Consider the following 22,417-nt stretch of genomic DNA (forward strand, 5'->3'; position numbering starts at 1 on the left):
GCTTCCCAGGCAGCAGGGAAGGTTCCTCCTACAGAGGTGGCAGTCTGAAGGCCGTACGGCCTGCAAAATCATTTGAGCTGACCCTGCCAAGACAACTGCAGGTGGGACTCAAAATCTAATAAACCTATAGCGGGCCAAGTTTTGTTTAAAGATTTGTTGTTTTATTTTTATTGGAAAGTCAGATATACAGAGAGAAGGAGAGACAGAGAGGAAGATCTTCCATCCAGTGGTTCACCACCCCTCCAAGTGACCATAACAGCCAGAGCTGAGCCAATCGAAAGCCAGGAGCTGGGAGCTTCTTCCAGGTCTCCCAAATCTTTGGGCCGTCCTCAACAGCCTTCCCAGGCCACAAGCAGGGAGCTTGAAGGGAAGTGGAGCAGCCGGGATATAAACCAGTGCCCATATGGGATCTCAGCAGATGCAAGGTAAGGATTTAGCCACTGAGCCACTGTGTTGCACCTAGGCCAGCTTTTAAGTTGATAGTTTTTAGTGGCTGGTGAATGATGTTAGAACTGTCTAAATGAAAACAAACAAACAAACAAACTCTCCAAATGTCCAGGGCCAATGCCGTGACCTAACAAGCCTCAGCCTGTGGTGCCAGCATCCCATATAGGCGCCTAGCTACTCTACTTATTTATTTAGCTCCCTGTTTGTATTTCTGGGAAAGCAGTAGAAGATGGCCCAGGTGCTTGGGTTCCTGCACTCACGCAGGAGACCCAGAGGAAGCTCCACGCTCTGGATTGACTGCTTGCAGCCATTTGCAGAATGAACCAGCAGTTAGAAGATACCTATCTCTCTCTGAAACTGCCTTTCAAATCAAACTGAGAAAAGAAAAAAGAGCCAGGTAGCCTTGGCAGAAATAGTCTTCCCCATGGAATTTTCTGGGAGGGATCTCACACACACACCTAGGCCTCAGAGAACCTTCTGGCTGCTTTGCACCAGTGGCCACGGGCTATCCTCCTGTGTCACCCGCAACACCCGCCCCCTGCAACCCCACCCCAGGCTGTGTTCAGTCTGGTAGTTCAGTGGGAGGCACTTACCTGCTTGTCCAACGTGCCTCCTTCCCAAGCCTGCTGGGATGTTCTCCCCCATGCCTTCCATTTTCTGGGTTTTGCCTTTCCCCTTGCCAGCAGGAGCCCCTGCCAAGGACCTCAGCGCCCACCCTTTCTCACGGCTGTTCCCATTGCCCGGTAGGTGATTGAGCTGTGCCGCCCACTAGACTCCCGGCTAGAGCACGTGGATTTTGAATGTCTCTTCGCGTCCCTCAGCGTCCGTCACCTGGTCTGTGTGTTTGCCTCCATGCTCCTGGAGAGGAGAGTCATCTTCATTGCCGACAAGCTCAGGTACCAACCTCAGCCTCAGGATGGTCGGTTGGTCTAGGGCAGGTGTGTGCTCGAGTCAAGGCCAGGTGCTGGCTAAGGGATGAGAGAGAATCAGAGTGTGGCTCAGGCCAGGGAAGCTGTGGGCATTGGTGCTGGGCTGTCCTGCTCTGCTGCCTGGCACCTGACCTGGGAAATGCACCTGTCTTCAATGGGGGAAACTGAGACATCAGCAGGCCCCGTGGCACCACATTGTTGGAGGCAACATGTTCTGGAGACCACCGGAGGGCGCTCTTTCCCTGAGGAGGCCTGTGCTTATCTAGTGCTGGGAGAGCAAATAGGAGGCACCTGGAAAGGACCGGGGGGACCTGGGACCAACAGAAGGGCCCAGTACAGGAAGAGCACAGGGTCATGGGGGAGAGTGCAGACCTGTCCTAGCAGCTTCCTCCTCTGCACATAGACCCATCTGAATCTTCACCTGCCCAGAAGGATGCTACCCACATCCCTATGGTCTCACTTAGTGATCTGCAAACACCTTGTCAGAAATCAGAAAAAACTCAGAAGGAGGTGCCAGAGGATTTGGGTAAAATTCTAAGCTCCTTAGTGCCAGAGCCCAGCACTGTGTGTGTATGTGCCCATCTGTCCAAAACACCGTAGTTGCATTATCAGGCCCTCTGTAAGCTTTGAACATGCACTTTCTCCTTCTCAGCACATAGGGAGGTCTTGCCAAAATTGCGAGGATCCCTGGGCATCCTTAGTCACTGGGCCTCATGACACACAGGGGCTTGTCTGCACCCATGCCCCCTTGTGATTTTCTGGCTTGCTTACTTTCTATTTTTAAAAACATGTATTTATTTGAAAGGCAGAGAGACAAAGATCTTCCATCTGCTGGCTCACTCCCCAAATGACTGTAACAGTCAGGGATGGACCAGTCTCAGAGCTCCAAGAAGTGGCCAGTAGAGAACTCACCTCTCTCCACAGCAGATGGCAGGAGTTGGGGCCAGGCCAGCACGGTCAGCAAGGCCGGCGGGGAGCAAAGTCCGGGACCCTGGATGTCCACAAAAGTAGCACAAAGGTCCTTAAGATGGGCCTGATTTGGTAGCCAGGTCATGGTTGCCACTAGGAAGCCAGTGCCTTTTTCTGCAGGGCCCCAGTGAGGCAGCCCAGTGGCATGACATGTTTCCTCCCAGCTTTGAGATTCCCTGACCCAGGATCTCCATGTCCCATTCATGGGAAAGTAGCCATGGGAATGGAGGGCTTTCTGGGCAGGTCCTGACTCACAAGGGTTTGGGGAAGTTGCCTGACCTAGTCATTTCTGGGAGGATAATCGGCTGACGCTGTCACCCTCAGTGCCCCAGACAATACACGGCACCCCACTGGGGAGCCCTGCTCTGCTACCTCCCCTGGCCCCGGTCACAGGGAAGCCACCCAACAAAGCATGAGAACAGGACGTGGCCCGTGACAATCACCTGCCCGAGGTCCACAGTCGCCACCCCCAGTGCTCTCCCACCAACACAATGTATTTACCCATCCCTGCTAGTGGCCTGCCCACTGCAAAAAAGAAATGTTGGGGAGTTGTGGCAAACACTCTGAGTTATAAAAGGATTTTTAAAGTTGAGCCAAAAACCTATCACATTTAGAATAACAGTTTTGTTCCATTTCATCTTTAGAGTGGACTCTTGACTGTTTCTAAAAGGCCTTTAGCTTGACGGATGGGAAAGAAAGAATGTTGTTGCAAGGGTTTGTTCTGTTGCCATGACAACCCAGGCAAATATTTTCCTATACCCCTGCCTTCATTTTCCCGCTGGTAAACATTTTGTTTGTCAGTTTATTCACTGCAGTTCCCCAAGGCTTTGGCTAAACCTACAGACCAGGCTGATCAGCACAAAAATTTTTGTACTGAAGTTTTAGCCAGGACAAAGGTTTTAATATTTGAGAAGCTGACTCTGTCTTTTTGTGATGCATTAAGTTGAAAGCCGAGCGATAGACCACTGGAAAGTGGTAACGTTAGACGGCTGGCTCTTGCTGACCCTGGCGTCTGAGCCCTGACCTTGACACGTTGGCGTCTACACAGACATTTCACTGTGCCCTGCACGCGCTTCCTTTGGTGGTGGCAGTGGGGAGGGGGTGGTTCTAAGGTTTTATTTGTTTACTCCTTTAGTTGAAATATAAAGCTAGAAAGAGAGAGAGCAGGAGACAAGAGCCAGAGAGGTTTTCCATCTGCTGATTCACTCCCCAAATGGCCACCACAGCAAGGCCTGAGCCAGCCTGAAGCTAGCAGAACCTCCATCCAGGTCTGCCATGTGGATGGCAGAGACCCCACCGCTGGGGTCATCGCCTGCTGCCTTCCCAGGTGTATGAGCAGGAAGCTGGGTTGGAAGCCGAGCCACGAGGACTCAAGCCGGCACTGCAGTGTGAGATGCTGGTGTCACAAGCAGGAGCTGCAGCTAGCCTCCACTCTGGGTTAATCAGGGTCTGTAAGCTGCAAGGAGGTCCCATAGCCTCTCTAGACTCAGCTATGCTCAGCATGTGTGCTCCCCCAGAAGGTGGGGGGCTCGGGAGCACACCTTCAGACAGGTGCAGTTGCTCAAAGCTTGCTGGCAGGTTGTTCACAGCAGCCAGCATGGTGCCCTTACATCTAGAGACACTGCAGAGGCCTGGCTGGTCTTCGGAGTGGTTGAAATAAACATTGCAATGAGGCAAGTCCCATGAAAATGTCATTTTTAATAGCCTAAGAGTAAATTCTGATTAACCGCTAAGAAGATGCCATTTGGAGCAAGAGTTAGAGGAAAGCATGGTGTTGAACTCCATTGTTCTCTGATCCAAACCCATCACTCAGCTGTTCTGGGGCTGGAAAGATATCCCAGCTCTGATCTTGCACTCAGCTCCCTCCCAGGGCACAGTGGCTCCTTGGTGGGGTCTTCCCCTTCTGGACTCAGCACAGTGGCTCAGAAACCCTGAGGCCTGGCTCTGGATCAGCTCCTCAGAGTAACAGGCCACCCTTGCCCTTCTGTCCAACAAGCCTCCACGGACCTTCCCGTGACACCCTGGGCTCATTTTGTGGCCTCAGCAGACAGCTCCTATTTCCAGCATTTGCTAGCATTTTCCTAGCATTTGCTCTCCCTCTGTCTTTTATGAGACTGAGAATTTGCAGATGTTAGAGCTGGCAGGGTGTTCAAAGGTTATCTCTACGAATCCAAGGCCTAGAGAAGGGGAGGGCTTTATCTGAAACAACGGAGGTAGCAGAGCCGGCTCTCCTGGGATTCCTGCTGTGTGTGCCATAAGTTGCGACATGCTGCTTGTAGGTGACACCCGCCTCCCCATGTGGTTTCCACGTTCACCAGCCTGGACCTGGGTTTCCATCACACTCCCATCCCTGGGGATGACCTCCGTAAGGGACGTGCTGTGTTCAGATGCTGCATGAGCCTACTTGGACCATGCTTTCCAGCGTTCAGGTGTTGGTCTGAGTTGGAGAGCTTGTTCATCCTTGCTTTTCCGGTAGCATTCTTTTTTTTTTTTTTTTTTAAGATTTATTCATTTTATTACAGCCAGATATACACAGAGGAGGAGAGACAGAGAGGAAGATCTTCCGTCCGATGATTCACTCCCCAAGTGAGCCGCAACGGGCCGCTGCGCGACGATCCGAAGCCGGGAACCTGGAACCTCTTCCGGGTTTCCCACGCGGGTGCAGTGTCCCAATGCATTGGGCCATCCTCGACTGCTTTCCCAGGCCACAAGCAGGGAGCTGGATGGGAAGTGGAGCCGCCGGGATTAGAACCAGTGCCCATATGGGATCCTGGGGCTTTCAAGGCGAGGACTTTAGCCGCTAGGCACGCCGCCGGGCCCTCCGGTAGCATTCTAGAGGAAGCCTGGGGCCGGATTCTGACTGCCAAGTGGGTGGGCTGACACCTGCTGGGCGTGGAAAGCCCAAGTGTGACACAGGGGTTTGGCAGCAAGTGGGACCGAGACTGCTTCTCCAGGTGAACTGCAGCATTCCCAGGTGTGCCCTGAGCTGGAGCAATGCTTCAGCCCTCAGGAATGTTCTAGAACCTGACCCTTCTTCCCTAGTCTCGTAATCCTCATCTCGCTCCATAGGTCCACAGCAGTCAGGGCGAGACCAAAGCCAGGAACCTGGAACTCCATCCAGTTTTCTCACAAGGGCAGCAAGGATTCGACTACTGAAGGCAGCACCTGCTACCTCCTGGGTTCTGCATTGGCAGGAAGCAGGAATGAGGGGCCCGAGCTGGGAATTGAATGTGGGTACCTCCATGCGGTTGTCTTAACTGCTGGGCTGAATGTCTGCCCCTGTGTGCCCACCTTTGAACCCTGTGGCCCAGTCAGCCTTGCCCTGACACATGCTCTTCCCATCCCTGTTTGGACAGTTGATCACAGCTGCGGGACTTGGGGTTCTTTCCTGCATCCCTGCTGTAATGCAAGCCAGCTGTCAGGGCTCTTGTTCAAACTGCCTTGAAACACTTCAGCCCCTCCTGCAACCAAGCCAGCCCACACGAGACTCTGGTAGGTTTTGCTTGGAGGGTCGTCCTGTGTATGCCCAAACCCTTGACCTGCCCTTTGTGTATTGCATCAAGACCACCAACTCTCGCAGTGTGCACTGGAACCAGCCCTTGCAGCACTGGCTGAGGAAAAACATTCCAAAGAATCCTTTCTTTTCTATAACATGTTTTGGAGAAGAGCTGCCACTAACTATTATTTGCAGAACTTGACCTTTCCTTTTGGTGTTTGACGAGGCAAGATTTTTTTTTTAATCATAATGTGGGCTAGAGAGCAAGAGGAATGAGAAACTCCACGGATAGCTGCCAGCATATTGTCCTTGAGTGCGTACCCCAGACACCATATGTTGCAGCTAACAAGGTGTTAATCATAACCAGGTGTGGGAACCTTTGCTAAAGCTGCAAAAAGATCTGATTACTTCTTTAAAAAAAATAGTTGTTAAAAGAAATAATGCCATCACCTGCCTCCATGGCCAACAGTTTACCAGTTGAGTTGTCATCTTTGTCCCTGCTTTCTGAATTGATCTTAGTGACAGGCGTTCAGCCTAGGTACTTGGGGTACTTGGGGTTGCTGCCTGCCTCTGACTCCTGGTTCCATCCTGCTGCTGATGACGGGCTGTGAGAGCAGTGATGGCTGAGGCTGTCACTTGGAGGGCATGTGTTGAGTTCCTGGGCTCATCAGGGCCATTTGGTCATTTGGAGAATGAACCAGCAGATGGGAATGTCTCTGTCTCTTACAATAATTCCTCTAGGGAGGAATTGTCATAGAACCCCTAAAATTGGATCTACTTTCTGGAAGTGCAGCAAGCCAATTACTGACCACAAGGTATGGGAGAAAGCAGGAATTTCTGTCAATGTTTATTTTGTTTTGTTGTTGTTTTTGAAAGGCAAGCGTAAGATCTTCCATGCACTAGTTCGTTTCGCAGATGGCCAAATAGCCAGGGCTGGCCAAAGCCAGGAGCCAGGTCTCTCATGGGAGTGGCCGGGATCCGTCCAAGCATTTGGGCCACTTCCATTGCCTTCCCAGGTACATCAGCAGGGAGCTGAATCTGAAGCAGAGTGTTCCAGACACTAACCAAAGGTCTGATACAGGACGCTGGCATAGCAGGTAGCTGTTCAGCTCAGTGTACTACAACCCCTGCCTCCAGAAGGTGGGAATATGTTTGAAATGTGCAGGGCAGGGCCCAGCATGGTTGCCTGGTGGCTAAAATCCTCACTTTGCCTGCACAGGGATCCCATATGGGTGCCGGTTTGTGTCCTGGCAACCCCATCTGCTTCCCATCCAGCTCCCTGCCTGTGGCCTGGGAAAGCAGTCGAGGACGGCCCAGAGCCTTGGGACCCTGCAGCTGCTCAGGAGACCTGAAAGAAGCTCCAGGCTCCTGGCTTCGGATCGGCTCAGGTCTGGCCATTGCAGCCTTTTAGGGAGGGAACCAGCAGATGGAAAATCTTTCTCTCTGTCTCTCCTCTCTATAAAGCTTAAGTTCCAATAAATCTTAAAAAGAAGAAGAAGAAGAAAGAAAGAAAGAAAGAAAGAAACAAACAAACAAACAAATGTGCAGGGCAAAAAATCAGGAATCTGTAGATGTGGGTCCAGATCCTGGATTCCCCCAAGGATATGGGCAGTGAATCTTATAGGCAAAAGTGGCAGCTGTGCAGTCCATGGCCAGCCTGTGTGCAGGCCTCTGGGTGGTCCATGGTGCCTTCCTTGTATTGGTCAGCCTCAGGAAGCTGGCATGTTCTTCTGAAGACATCATGAGAGCAAATTGAGCTCTGGCCTAGTTGGGGTCTGTGGTCACATTGTTCATTCCCTTGTTCAATCTGGACTTGAATTTCTTGCAAAAAAAGAAAAAATCTTAAAATAGAGTCTGCCAGGGGAAAGTTCGCCAAATAGAAATGATGATTGAATTCTGCATCTGGCATTTAGGAGTCCTGGAGAGCAAGTCTGAAGCTTGTACAACTTCCTTGGGAGTTAATCTTGAATAAGGCTTAGAATCTCCGGGGTGAAGATGAACGGCAAGCTAAGGGAGACTGATGCCTGGGAGCATCTACGTCAAAGGCACTGGGAGAGCTGATGCTGTCCGTTGACCCTGGGGAAGTTGTCACCAGTGCGGCTTTAAGTCCAGGCTGCTTCGGATTGGCTCAGCTCCAGCCATTGCACTCACTTGGGGAGTGAACCATCTGACAGAAGATTTTCCTCTCTGTCTCTCCTCCTCCCTGTAAATCCGCCTTTCCAATAAAAATAAAATAAATCTTAAAAAAAAGAAAGAAAGAAAATAAAAGGACATACAACTCAGTACAGCCACAGTCTGTGATATTGGGGTGGGAGGGTGAAGATGATGTTGAGCTGGCAGGGGTAGGTGTGGTGATGCTGAGCCCTGGGGGGAGGGGTGGATGGTGATTTTGACCCACGCAGCAGGGTGGGGAGTGATGCTGAGGCCAGGAGGGCCCATCTCCTGCCCTTTGCTGAACTGGCCTCTCTCCCTGGCTGCAGCACCCTGTCCAAGTGCTGCCACGCCATGGTGGCACTCATCTACCCCTTCAGCTGGCAGCACACCTACATCCCGGTGCTGCCGCCTGCCATGATCGACATCGTGTGCTCACCCACCCCCTTCCTCATCGGGCTGCTGTCAAGCTCACTGCCGCTGCTCCGGGAGCTGCCACTGGAAGAGGTGAGCTCCCTCCAGGCCCATCCTACCCCCTGGCATTCCTCCTGGAGGGGGCGGGGTGTGGAGAGCAGGAGACTGCCAAGCTTCCCATCTCATCTTCTGGGTGAAGTCACTCATGGACGCAGTGCCTAGGAAGACCTCCAGCTGGCTGCCAGCTGAGCCCGTGTCCGGCTCTGAAATCAGAAACAGCCATCACCCCAGACCTCCCTTCCCTCCCACCCACCCCCATGAACAGCAGGATCACGGGGGTTCAGCTCCGACTAACAACAAGGGGGACAAGGCCTGGCCCCTGGAATAGGCCCTTTCCTTAGCCAAACTGTTTTTCATGAACAAGGCCTGGGCCAACCAGCAGGAAGAGCTTATGGGCATCTCTCTGGCCCCAGTGCCTTCCTTGGAACGTCCATCTCTCTGGCCCCAGTGCCTTCCTTGGAACGTCCGCCTGTCTGCTAGGATTAGCAGATGCACGGCTGTCTGCCCCCTTGCTCCTGCTCTTCCACTGCTGCTCTCGTTGCCCTGAGACCTAAAGTCCCTCCAGTGTGAACTGCAATATGCAGGCCTCTGCACGCAGGTCTACTGGGTTTACTGGGGCCATGGGATCCGTGCATGGCTCAGCTCCCCCCACCCACTCACCTAACCCAGGCCCAGAGGGTCAGCCACCAGGTTCCTGGGCAGGGGCTCTGGGATGTGTTTTCCAACTGTGGCCAGGGGTCTCCAAGGCCCTTCCTCCAGCATAGCCAGTGGCCCAGGCCGGGGTTTCCGCATCAGGGGCAGCACCTGTGTGAGTGGGCAGCTGAGCACCTCCACTCTGTCATCTGCCATACTGTGCCTTAGCCAGTGGGGAACAGGGCAGGGAGTCCCACAAGCTGCCAGGTGACCGGGCCAATGCTGGAAGGGATTCAGGAAGGCCCTCCCCACTCCCTCCCCACCAATCCCAGGAAGCCATAAGTGTCGCACTCTGCCCCATCCCAGCTGCCCCTCAGTGACACCAGAGGAAAGGCTATGAGCCCATCTGGATTGCACAAAGCCCCGGTGGCACTAACAGCCCTGTCTGCTGTGTCTCCTAGGTCCTTGTGGTTGACCTTGTCAACAGTCGGTTCCTCAGACAGGTGAGTGGGCGCCCTCCCCCGGCCCCCGCAGCTGTGGCCACACCCTCTCTGTTCATCTCCTTATCCCAGGGGCCTAGCCTTGAGCTCTGAAGAAGCAGGGCAGTGCCAGGCAGCTGGACCCCAGGCTCAGGGCACAACACTGACTGCCCTACCTTCCAACCCAAAACAGCGTCTTCCAACAGTTGGAATCTTGGTATAACTTACACTTCACCTTTTTAAGCCTATATTTGAAGAACATTTTGTAATAAAGTTCTCAGTAGGATTGGTGAATGGGGGAAATTTTTGTACATAACATTGCAAACATTATTTTTCTGTTTTTAGGAGAAGAGAAGAAGAAAGGGGTATGTGTGTATATGTGTGTGTGTGTGTGTGTGTGTGCAAGGATTGAAAGGACCCCACTAAAACTGGTTGTCTTGGGGAAGCAGGTTAACAGGAAGGCAGAAGATGAGGGCTTCCTGATTTTTAAATACTTCTCATATAGCTTCCATAATGAGCAGGAATGACTTTCATTGTCAGAGCAAAGAGCACACATGTGTTTCCCTGTTGGCATTTTCCAGAGAGTTCTAGTTCCTATCAAGTCATGCAAAGGACAGCCAAGGATGACTTGCTAGACACTTGATGAATGGCTTCTACTCGTGACCTTGTCACGTCACTGAGAAGCTTAGAGTGTTCATGAAGTTGTACTTACCGTCCGTTCTACTTTCCTTTCCCAAAAGTCCTCAGGTGGGCTCTTCCCAGGGTTCCCCTGCTCTGAATCCCAGCTCATAAAGCCAGCTTGGAATCACTTCGGTCACCAATCCCGGCCAGAGACCCCCAAATAACACCGGCTACCCTACAGAGAAAACCTGCATTGAGAATCGGCCTGTATTTAATCTTCATCATGAGGGCCTGGCACTGTGGTACCGCAGGTGAAACTACTGCCTGCAGTATCAGCATCCCACAGGGGCACTGGCTGCTCCGCCTCTGATCCAACTGCCTGCTAATGGCCTGGGAAAGCAGTGGAGGATGGCTGAGGTGTTTGCACACCTGCTCCCGGCATGGGAAATCCAGAAGAAGCTCCTGACTTTGGACTAGCCCAGGGCCGGCTACTATAGCCATCTGAGAAACACGCCAGCTAATAGAACTCTCTCTCTTACAGAATTAGTAAATATTCTTTAAAAAAAAAATCTTCACAGTGAGGTGGATATTGATCAAAACCCACTTTTAAATGGATTGGGTAATTTATTTGAAAGAGAGAGAGAGGGAAAGATCTGCCATGCTGTTCATTCCTGTAACTGGCTGAAACAGCCAGGACTGGGCCAGGCCAAAGCCGGGAGTCAGAAACCCCATCTGACTTCCCAGGCAGGTGGCCAGGAGCTCACCGACTTACCTGGGCCACTGTGTGCCGCTTCTCCAGAGCGTTAGCAGGAAGCCAAGCCAGAATTGCAGAGCAGGGGCTCGAGCCAGCACTGCAGTGTGGCGTACAGATGTTGCAAGCAATAGCCCGGCCTTCTGCACTGCAGTGCCATCTCAGTAACCAGGTTTTTTGTTTGTTTTTTTTTAGATTTATTTGTTTTTATTGGAAAGGCAGATATACAGAGAGGAGGAGAGACAGAGGAAAAGATCTTCCATCCAATGATTCACACCCCAAGTGGCCGCAATGACTGGAGCTAAGCCAATCCAAAGCCAGGAGCCAGGGGCTTCTTCTCAGTCTCCCAAGTGAATGCAGAGTCTCAAGGCTTTGGGCCGTCCTGGACTGCTTTCCCAGGCCACAAGCAGGGAGCTGGATGGGAAGCGGGGCTGCCGGGATTAGAACCGGCACCCATATGGAATCCCTGGGCATTCAAGGCGAGGACTTTAACAGCTATGCTATCACACCAGGCCCAGTAGCCAGTTTTAAAAGTAGGGAAAGCAGAGTGGACATCTGGAGTAAAGGTTAAGATGTTTGGGCCCGGCGCAATAGCAGACATTACCTGGGAGCCTCCCATCTCATCACAGTGCCTGGCTGTGAGTCCCAGCTGTGACCTGTGTGTACCCAGAGAGGCAGCAGGTGATGGCTCAAGTACTTGGGCCCTCCCCTGCAGCAGGCCCATGGGCCGTGTGGGAGGCCTGGGTTCAGTTCCTAGCTCCTGACTTTAGCCTGGCTCATTTAAGGGCAAGGCCAGTGGATGGAAGATATGTGTGTGTGTGTGTGTGTGTGTGTGTGTGTGTGTGTACTCACTTCTACCTCTCAAATAGTTTTTTTTTTTTTTTTTAAGATAAGTAAGTAAATTAAATGGGCAAACAGTCCCACACACATTATTTGAAACAAAATTCAAACCTCAGACACCTGGCTCTTAAGTTCCTACCAACCTGGGAACTGAGCCAGGCCTGCCCCAAAGTATGTCCAGGGCATCCTGCTGGTCGCCACGCCCAGGGGCACTGGCCTGAGGACTGCCCGCTTCGTCTGCTTTGCAGATGGATGACGAGGAATCCATCCTGCCCCGGAAGCTGCAGGTGGCCCTAGAACACATTCTGGAACAGAGAAACGACCTGGCTGGTGAACAGGATGAGGGGTCTCCAGACAGCAAGCACGGTAAGTGCTCGGCCAGCTCCGAAATACACCTGCTCTTCATCTGTTAGGGTCAGGGGTCATGTAGACAACGGCCATCTGCTCCTGTTGGCCAAATGGAAAAAACGGGATAGCCAGGCGCCAGGAGAAAAATGGGCCTCAGCCTCTGTCTCTGCTTTTCCTTCTGCCAGTGAGTTGGAGAAAAAATGCTCCCACTTCCCTACTTAACCTTATAATATCTGTGTCAAAGGCAAAACGAGGGGCAGCAGGGCAAGCCACCACCTAGGTCAGAGTCCCGTGTCGGAGTGCTGGCTTGATCCCCAGCTGCTCTGCTTTCGGTCTAACAGACAGTGGCTCACGTACTTGTGTTCCTGCCCCTCACGTGGCATCCCTAGTCCCAGCTTTGGCTTGGCCCAGCCCCAGCAGCGTGGCCATTTGGACAGTGAACCTGTGGCTGCAAGATTCTCTTTTGTTTTTTCTCCCTCCCTCTCCCCCCATCACCATGTATCACTGTTTTTCCAATAAAGAGGTAAACCTTGATCAAGCAGGTGTGGGGGAGCAATACCTAGAAACTTAGGAGAGCTGTAATCAGTGAGATTGCTTACCGGTGGCATACCCTAAAGGCTCTGCCCTCACAATCCCTGGTCGTCCCCCACTCCCTGTCCTCAGGCCCCGACTCCAGCCCCTTGAACGAGGTGGTGTCCGAAGCCTTTGTGCGCTTCTTCGTGGAGATCGTGGGTCACTACTCCTTGTTCCTGACGCCGGGCGAGCGGGCGTTGCAGCGGGAGGCCTTCCGCAAAGCCGTCTCCTCCAAGAGCCTCCGCCGCTTCCTGGAAGTCTTCATGGAGACCCAGACCTTCCGCGGCTTCATCCAGGAGCGCGAGCTGCGCCGGCAGGACGCCAAGGGTGAGTGGTGATGCCCAGACTCCGGGAGGCTCAGTGGACAGGTGGACAGATGAGCAGGCAGGAAGGGCAGGGGAGGGGGCACAGGCAGGAACTGTGTCCTGGTCTGTTCCAGAGAGGCAAGTTCATGGCACATCCCGTTGCCTGGCCAACGCCTGGAACTAGTTGGAGGTGTTGCTGTAGAAACCCTAAAGTGGGTACACTCGCCCAAGGTGCAGAGCAGCGATTGCTTAATTTCTGGGTTCCCCTAGGAGTTGGGGTGAGGTTTCTTAAAGATTGAAATTGGAGCAGACAGTTGCATGATGAGCTCATGTCCATGTTCCTGATCGGTCAGTAGAGCGCATGACCGTCTTTTGATTGGTCAGTGATGCCGTGCTCCCTAGGGAATTTATGATGGCCAGGTAGGCTCCACTTGGCCTGGGACTGACAGTTCTGCCTGGACTTGGAATTCTCCTACACAAGCCACCCCAGGGCAACACTGGCTGTTCATGTTCTTATCTAGTGAGTCCTAGAGTCTGCTGATTAGAACCTTGTAGGACCAGCCGCATCACTCCCTCAAGGCAGCCAATTCCTCTTGATAAAGGATAGGCAGGGGCATGTTGGGCTGAGGCAGACAGACTAGAGGCTGGGTCCTGCATTTACATCATGGGGGTTCTGTTTCAACATAAACTGGCCCCTCCCCAGCCTTCTCTTTCGCCTCCCTAGCCTCTTCCTGAGCCATACCCAGAGTCGCCAAGGCCTCCTTTTTCAACCTGGTGAAGCCCTCGAGAACACGGTCTCTCCTGACTCTCAGGGTGGGGCGCCCCTCCTTTCCTTAGGCCTCTTCTGGTCCCCTTTCTACCTCTTTCCTTAGACCCCTTTTGTCCTTCTTTCTACCCCTTTCCCCATACTGGGGTTGGAGGGAAGAAGAAAATAAGCTACTAACCCATGCCCTCACGCCTCCTGGGGCCGCCTGTCCCACACTGGAGACAGGGGCCAGTGGAAGAGGAGAAGCTGCCCCCGCCCTGCACACACACCTGGGGAGCATGCACCACGGGGCCCGCCCATACTCCTCCTTCTGGATTCTTCATCTCCTTCTTCCCTTCTTCCCATTGCTGGCTGCCTGGGTTCCATCATATTTCTACGGAGACAGGAAGGATCAGAAGGAAATGACCGCAGTCTGTTGGCCCGCACCCACATCATCTCCAGACCTTTTGGAAGTCCAGACATCTGAGTAGGAAGAAGGCGTTCGCCTCTGAGTGGCTGCATGGGAGACCAGGAAAGGCTCCAGGCAGGTTGCACCTTAAGGGTTAATCCTCGAGCCTGGCGCATGGTGACCTAGCAGCGAAAGTCCTCACTTGAACGTGCCAGGATCCCATATGGGCGCCAGTTCTAATCCAGGCAGCCCCACTTCCCATCCAGCTCCCTGCTTGTGGCCTGGGAAAGAAGTCGAGGATGGCCCAAAGTCTTGGGACCCTACACCCATGTGGGAGACCCAGAAGAGGCTCCAGACTCCTGACTTTGAATGGGCTCAGCTCCAGCCATTGTGGCTGCTTGGGGAATGAATCATTGGACGAAAGATCTTCCTCTCTGTCTGTCCTCTCTGTATATCTGCCTTTCCAATAAAAATAAAAATAAATCTTTAAAAAAAAAAGGTTAGCCCTCTATTCTCATAGCTGTTGACAAAGCCAAGAGCAAGGAGCCGCCCCTCTGAGTAGTGCAGCTAAGGAGAGTGTGAGGCACAGGGTGCTTCTCGGACCCAGCAGAGGTGTCGTTTAGAGGCCAGCTTTGGACCAGAGAGGTGGGAGGCAGAAGTGCTTAAAAACTGTAAGCGAGGGCCCAGCGCCATAGCCTAGTGAATGCAGTCCTCGCTTTGCATGCTCCGGGATCCCATATAGGCGCCAGTTCATGTCCTGGCTACTCCACTTCCCATCCAGTTCCCTGCTCATGGCCTGGGAAAACAGTAGAGGATGGCCCAAGGCCTTGGGACCCTGCATCCATGTGGGAGAAGCTCCTGGCTACTGATTGGCTCAGCTGTCGCTTTTTGGAGAGTGTACCAGTGGATGCAAGGTCTCTCTCTTTCTCTGTCCTTTTCTCTATATAACTGCCTTACCAGCATAGATAAATAAAATGAAAAAAAAAAAAAAAAGTTGTGCAGAAGGAGCCTGAAAGATCCCTCAGAAGAGGACGTTTGAGGCTGTGAGCCTGGGCACTGGGGAGAGCCTCAGGGGTCTCCCTCCTGGAGCTCACGGCGGGGAGCCACGGTCCAGCTCAGGCCTCACTTATGGGAAATGGGAGAACATGGGGACTTCCCCACCGGCTGGTTCATCTTGGAAGCCATGTGCCTGGCAGGGTAAACACTGGGAAGGTGCCCGTGGAAGAAGAGGGTTTTGTGTCTCACTGAGCTGTACAGCTTTCCCAAAGGCACGGCAGTCCTCACTGCTCCGCACACCCCGCACTTCAGAGCGTGCCACTGCCTGCAGGGGACGCGTGGCGGCAGTGCAGAGAGAAGGGGGCCAGCACAGCTGCCATGTGTCTGTCTTGTCCACAGGTCTGTTTGAGATCCGAGCCCAGGAGTACCTGGACACGCTGCCCAGCGGAGAGCACAGTGGTGTCAATAGGTTCCTGAAGGGACTGGGTAAGGCCAGACCTGGTGCCCATCATCCTAAGCTCCTGTCCTAACCTGTCCCAGGAACGGAAACAGAACCCCCAGCCACTTCCTTCCTTCTTTCCTCTACTCCCAAACTCCTGGGCAACCAAGCCTGCAAAGCACAGCTGGCCGCCAAAGGATGGGGGTCAAGATTCGGACTAGCCTCTGGGTTCCCCTGGAAAGCCGGGGGCTGTGGTTGAACCAGTAAACAGACTCTTAGTGGGAAAGGGAGAGTGAAGAAGACAGGAAAAAAAAAGGAAAACACTATGAGAGGGGCCAACATTGTGGCAAGGCAGGTTAAACCACCAAATACAGCACTGGCATTCCATCAGGGCACTGGTTTAAGTTCCAGATGCTCCACTTTCAGTTCAGCTCTGTTAATGCTCCTGGAAAGGTAGAAGAGTCCAAGTCCATGGGCTCCGGCACCCCCGTGGGAGACCCAGGAGAAGCTCTTGGCTCCAGGCTTGGTCCTAACCCAGCCCTGGCTGTGGCGGCTACTGGGGAAGTGAACCAGAGGATGGAAGAGCTGTCTTTCCCTCTGTCTCCATGATAACGGTGTCTGCATCTTGTGTGGGATGCACGGCCTCTAGGGAGAAACCAGGCTGCTGCAGTCTTCGGCCTCCCTGGTCCCTTAGGGGTAACAAACGCTGTGGTCAGGGTTCTCCCAACGGTCGCAGCGGCCATAGCTCTCTGTGCCTATCACACCCCTAGGCTGGAGGAATAAAAGGGCAGTGTTTGGGGGACCCAGAGGAGGCAGAGCCCCACCCCCTGATTCTCCAGAGCAAGTTGTTGGGTGGGGGGAGGCACCATTATCCTCACCACGTCTGAGATGAGAAGGGCAAATTTTAACACCCCCTTTGCCTCACTTTCTCTTTTAGGCAATAAGATGAAGTTTCTGCACAAAAAGTAGCCCTCAACATGGCCTCAAGGAAAATTCTAGCAGCAATACAGGATGTGACAGCCGCCCCAGGTGCTGGAGTAAAGACCTGGAGATTGGGATGGGCTCCAGCCGCCCTGCTACGGGCTGTCCCTGGGCAGTCCCCGGGCAGCCAGGCCTGGGAGCCACACAGGATGTACTGCTCCTTCAAGACTGCCGCTGGCGAAGGAGTGAGAACCAGGCATAGCAGCCACACACCAGTAATTCACAGCGGTGGTTGGATTTGCAGTATTGGGTTTCATTATCTTGGGTATTAAAAAAGAAAAGAAAAGGAAGATGTTTGGATTTTCTGTTTATTATGCTGTGACTAAGACAAGGCTATCCTGTCCCCATGCCAGCTTTCCCTGGTTCAGCCTTTCGTACTGTTATGGAGTCCAGATGAGAGAGGGCCCTGGGGAAGGAAGCCTGGCCAGGGAACAGGAGCCCAGAGCACCCGGTCAGACCTGGGCCAGTGTGGGTGGTGCTTGCAGATCTGGGGCACAGGTGCTGTTGGTAAAGGACAGACTGGAAGGAAGAATGCCAGCCGGCTCCCCAGTCAGCTGCTCCTCCACACGGGTCTGTGACGCCACCTGGTGGCTGAGGCCCCTCCTGTCCTTTTTCCTCCTTGCAGCCACAGAAACATCCACGCCTGTGCAGCCCTTGGCTTTCAAAGGCACACAGGCCCGTCAGCTCTGTTTCCTAAGATGTTCTTTGGGGGTCTTCCTGAATTGGGCAATACAGCCTGGAACCCACTTCCTAACACACAGGCACTGCCTTGGGCACACTGGAGTGAAACAGCCCGCCACATTAGCCTCATTCTGGGCACCCAAATTGGCACCTCTGAAATAGTGTTGGTACAGGACCAGTATGAGGCACTTTGTGGGGGTGGGGTGTGAAGGGGGTAGCGGGAAAGGGACGAGAAAAGGCCACAGGTAGAGTGACACCGTGGGGCCATGAGGAGGTGCACAACAAATTCTGACAGCCCTCCTGGGGTGCCTTCTGATGCCACCAGTCACCTCAGCAGAAACACAGAAGGCTCTGCTCTGGTTTGGCAGTGCCCCTGGTGGGGCTGTGCTGCCTGGCACAGCTTCTGGACCCAGAGGGAGTTTGGAGGAAGTTTTCCAAGGAAAATTATAAACAAGAGGAAAAGGGAGAGCTTCCGTTTCCTTTATACATTAAGGTTCATCTGCAGCCACAGACCACCTGCCCCACCAAAAAGGAAGTGTATCCAGGATTTGGTGTTTCCGTTTGTCAGGAGAGAGAATCAGATGCTCAGATTCTTCTCCAAAGGGCGGGACCAGGCTGAACATAACGACCTGGGTTGGGAGCATGTGTATGTGTGTGTGTCTGTGTAGAGTTGAGGGCTTGAGAAACTGGGCATGGGGGCTCAGGACATTGTGTTTCACAAGTTCCTTAGAATTAGTTAACTTTGTCAATAGTAAGTAATATTCTGTCTTTTTGTTTTTATATTGCCTGAAAAGGATCCCTTTTCATATTTTTGGAAGATTACTTTCTCTTCTAACTTATTTCATGTTATATTTGTTTCCTTAACACCTTCAGGTAAATAAATGTACAAATGAATGGCATTCCACAGGGTCGCGTGGTGTTTTGTGTCATAGACCTACACGGAAGGTGACCCCCTGGGTCCTTTAACTCTTTTTTTTTTTAAGATTTATTTATTTTATTACATAGTCAGATATACAGAGAGGAGAGACAGAAAGGAAGATCTTCCGTCCGATGATTCACTCCCCAAGTGACTGCAACGGCTGGTGCTGTGCCAATCCAAAGCCAGGAGCCAGGAACTTCCTCCAGGTCTCCCATACGGGTGCAGGGTCCCAATGCATTGGGCCGTCCTCAACTGCTTCCCCAGGCCACAAGCAGGGAGCTGGATGGGAAGTGGAGCTGCTGGAATTAGAACCGGCGCCCATATGGGATCCTGGCACATTCAAGGCGAGGACTTTAGCCGCTAGGCCACGCCGCTGGGCCCCCTTTAACTCCTTCTATGTGCAGGTGTGTGCACTGCTGGCTAGCACAGAGCACGTTGAGAAGGCGTCTTTGTACAAGCAGCGAGCATCCTGGTCCTGTGTTCACTTTGCGTGACATCAAATACACATACAGAGAAATCCACAGGCTCTTTGCCAGTTCCAGCCTGCAGGAATGCAGCTACTGGACCTGAGGCCTCCATCCGGGTCTCCCACACGGATGGCAGAACCTAACTGCAAGAGCCATCACCCCCTGCCTTGCAGGGGAGCATCACTGGGAAGCTGGGATCCAGTACTCAGACCCAAGCTCCATAATACAGAAGGCAAGCCTGAAGTATGGCTCTACACACACACACACACACACACAGAGGTGTGGACGTCCTGGGTCCATTAGAATTTCTAAGGAGCTCTCAGGCTGTTTCCCACTGGGGCTGCACCTGTTTGTGTTTGCACTGGCACCCCTTGTTTCAGACTCCCTCCCTGGCTTCAGATGGGAGGTGCCAACTCCCTTAGCTGCACTCATCACTTTATGAGCAGTACCTCCAGGAGAGAACCTTATATTTCCCCAAGGCCATGTAGCAGAAACTGGCCAGAAGAACAGATTCCTTTTTTGTTGTTATTGTTTTTAAAACCAAAAAAATATATATATTTATTATATGAATATTTTAATGCAAAATGCCTAACACTTAAAGTTAGCAAAGCTTCATTTAAATTGAAATTCCATTTAACTAAAGATGAGTAATCCCAAGAGTTGCACAGTAGTTGGTTTCTGCTATATAATGCCAGTCCTATGCAACACAGTGAGAACTGCATCATTAACAATCACTTTCTCCATGGCGCTTCTGGATGCCCAGGAGTACAGGACAGGGAAGTCAGAGGGGAAAAAACAATAGTTATTGGCTAATTGTAGAAACTCTGAAGATGAACTGGATACAGCCACAGCTGCCGTTTAGGGTTGGTCCTTCACAGAAGCCATGCCTGAATCTGTGCTACATGGTTTCGATGTGCCTCATCTGGCCAGCCCCTGTGCTATTGCGTCTTTTAGCCTTGGCACTCCAGTTACACTTCCTCTTGCACTTGGCAGGGTAGCTGCATATGCCGTAGGTGATACGCCTTGGCGCTGCAACAGCGGCACTGCGTGTGTGTCTTGTTTGTGACGCTTCCCAAACGACGATGTTCCCTTCCTCATCTTTCCTCTACAGCCAAGACCACAAAGAGTGTAGATTGCTGAGGTCCACCTTGACCTAGCTGAGGCTCAGGCCCTAGACTCTTCACTGAGAGGGAGTTCCCCCAAATGCCTACAACATTTGCAAGTGTCTGTCGTAGGTGACAGATGTTAGGAGATGGAGTACACTTACATATAGATTCTCCCCCTGAGGTTTCACAGCCATCTTAGAGTCAAATTTTGGAAACAAATCTTCAGGCTTCAGGACACCTTACCTAAGACCATCTAAAACACCTTGAACACAATGAACAGGTAGCAGGCATCCGAGCACCACACCTGTGGACAGATCAAATCTGGCACGTTGGTGTTTTGAAGGAAGGTCCCCTTACTCCACATACCCAGGACAGGCTCCTCCGTGGCAGGCCTCACCGACTCCTGAAAAGCTGGTTGAGGCTGTGAGATTGAGCCCCAAGGAGGGCTGAGTGGGTGTGACTAAGGGTGGAAGCTGGCTTCATGGGAGCAGATGCAAGTCCAGCAGTGTAAGGTAGCTGGGAGGAGCAGAAACCAACAGGAGCAGGGGAGACTCCTGGGATGGACACATGTAACAAAAGTAAAAGGCAGCCGAGCAGAGTCGTTAAACTGCTGGCACCTGTTAGGGCCAATTACCTTCTCTCTGTGATCTGTGCAGTGACCGCACCTCACCCTTGTGCAGCTTTAGGGCGGGGATCAGCTGGCAACCTCTCACTCCTTTCTGTCTGCAATTAACAGACGCCTGATGTCAGCCTCCCCAGCAACCGGCCAGGAAGCAAATTCACCTTCGGCCAGCCCTGGCCTCCTTATCTGTGCCTCCTCCACCCAGCTGGGCACAGTCCCTCAAAGGGCACATGATGAAGTCCTGCAACCGAACCTCACAACAGGTCTCTCATTAACTCAATCCCTGCGTGGAATGTGGGCTGAGTTGTTTTTCTGGAAGTTAACTCAGACCTCAGATTCATGAAGGGTGCCCTGGCAACAGACCATGCACAGGTGTGAAAGGGATTATACAATGGAGCTTAGGATGGCGTCAGGATTGGGTCCAGCAGAGGGCTGCCAGCAAACTGCCCAGACTGTGGGCGGACTCAGCCCAGAGCCACAGGAGCCACTCAGGAGTAACGAGTCCCAGCTTGCCCCATTCCGGATGTTTCTCTGAGATCTCACAGTTAAGAGCTGATCTCCCTTGGCTTCTCTGGCCTGGGAGATGCTCTTGTCTCAGTGTAGATTCCTGAGACTGAGTTGAGGTTTCTGGCTACATAGTCCCACTTCTTGTAGATACTAGGGGCAGTGACCCAGTGGATATAAGCTAGCTCTCAGGCCTGGCACTGTGGGAAAACTGGTTAAGCTGCCAACTGCAATGTTATGCCCTGAGACACTGTCATCCCATATTGTTACCATTTTAGGCAGCTAAAATGGTCCGCTTCTCCCTTCCCCACCACATCCATGATGGGGTCCTCTCTGTGCACCTGTGACACTCACCTGTCATCACCAAGAACCCGGGAGGGGGCAGTGTTGCATTGTTATGTGACCACGCCCCTCGAAAGCCCTCCGAAACAGCCCATGAGAGGGAGGGGCTTGCTCTCCTGGTTGTGTGCTTTCATTGCCCTGGCACTCTGACTCTTGGCCTCCCCAGAACCTGCTTGCTACCTTCTCTCATTCCCCACACCTAAGAAATATAAAGGCCCAGTACAGCTCCCCAGTACAAGAACCAGCGCCCTATGTGATCCTAGTGCAAGCAAGGCAAGGATTTAGCCACTGAGCCATTGCACTGGATCCAGGCTGGAATTCTAATCCTGTCTACCTCACTCAGAGCAAAAAGGCCATCAGAGGGGTGTGACTGGCACATGCTGTCCCATTTTTAAAAAAGATATACTTTATTTTCATTGGAAAGTCAGATATACAGAGAGGAGGAGAGACAGAAAGATCTTGTGTTCGATGTTTCACTCTCCAACTGACCACAACAGCAGGAGCTGCACCAATCTGAAGCCAGGAGCCTAGAGACTCTTCTGGGACCTTGCACCAAGGCTTTGGGCCGTCCTCGACTGCTTTCCCAGGCCACAAGCAGGGAACTAAATGGGAAGTGAGACCACCGGGATTAGAACCGGTACCCATATGGGATCCAGGCGAGTGCAAGGTGAGGACTGCCACCACGCCAGGCCCTCCCTCTTCCATTCTTGTGAAAACTCAGATACTGGTTCTTACTTCCTTATCATAAAAATTAAGAGCAATTCCAATAAGAGAAAAACAAAAATTAAAAGCAATAAAAGCTGATACTTGGAACTGGTCAAGCATAGTTTGAGGGTAGGCCCTTTGCATTCCCTCAAGGGAACTTCCTGATCCTTTTTTATTTGCTGTATCTCAGAGAAGTAGAATTCACATCCCAATAGGGGCTCCATAGATAGATAGATAGATAGATAGATAGATAGATAGGCAGATCTACAGAGAGAAGGAGAGACAAACAATCACTGGTCACTTCCCAAATAGCCTCAAAAGCTATTGCTATATTGTTCCAAAGCCAGGAGCCAGGAGCTTCCTCCGGGTCTCAGGTGGATGCAAGGTCCCAAGGCGTTGGGTCCTCCTCTGCTGCTTTCTCAGGCCAGAAGCAGGGAGCAGGATGGGAAATGGAGCAGCTGAGATTCTAAAATGCAACCATATGG

The 22,417-nt window shown here is 52.3% G+C and overlaps 1 protein-coding gene and 1 pseudogene across 2 annotated transcripts in view; one reads left to right on the forward strand and one right to left on the reverse strand.

The window, feature by feature from the left end:
• Positions 1-16,991, forward strand: part of DENND2A (DENN domain containing 2A) — a 72,820-nt gene extending 55,829 nt beyond the window's left edge. For both annotated transcript variants that reach the window (XM_058681371.1, XM_058681372.1), the window contains exons 13-19: positions 1,195-1,343; positions 8,322-8,499; positions 9,561-9,602; positions 12,039-12,156; positions 12,802-13,038; positions 15,566-15,652; positions 16,543-16,991. In XM_058681371.1, coding sequence (XP_058537354.1) covers positions 1,195-1,343; positions 8,322-8,499; positions 9,561-9,602; positions 12,039-12,156; positions 12,802-13,038; positions 15,566-15,652; positions 16,543-16,574 — 843 coding nt within the window. In that variant the 3' untranslated portion in view covers positions 16,575-16,991. The remainder of the gene's footprint in view (positions 1-1,194; positions 1,344-8,321; positions 8,500-9,560; positions 9,603-12,038; positions 12,157-12,801; positions 13,039-15,565; positions 15,653-16,542) is intronic.
• A 2,460-nt stretch (positions 16,992-19,451) lies between these two features.
• On the reverse strand, positions 19,452-19,751 carry LOC101534085 (large ribosomal subunit protein eL37-like; annotated as a pseudogene).
• Between the last annotated feature and the right edge of the window lie 2,666 nt (positions 19,752-22,417).

This window comes from Ochotona princeps, chromosome 25 (assembly GCF_030435755.1).
Source record: "Ochotona princeps isolate mOchPri1 chromosome 25, mOchPri1.hap1, whole genome shotgun sequence".
NCBI classification, from domain to species: Eukaryota; Metazoa; Chordata; class Mammalia; order Lagomorpha; family Ochotonidae; genus Ochotona; species Ochotona princeps.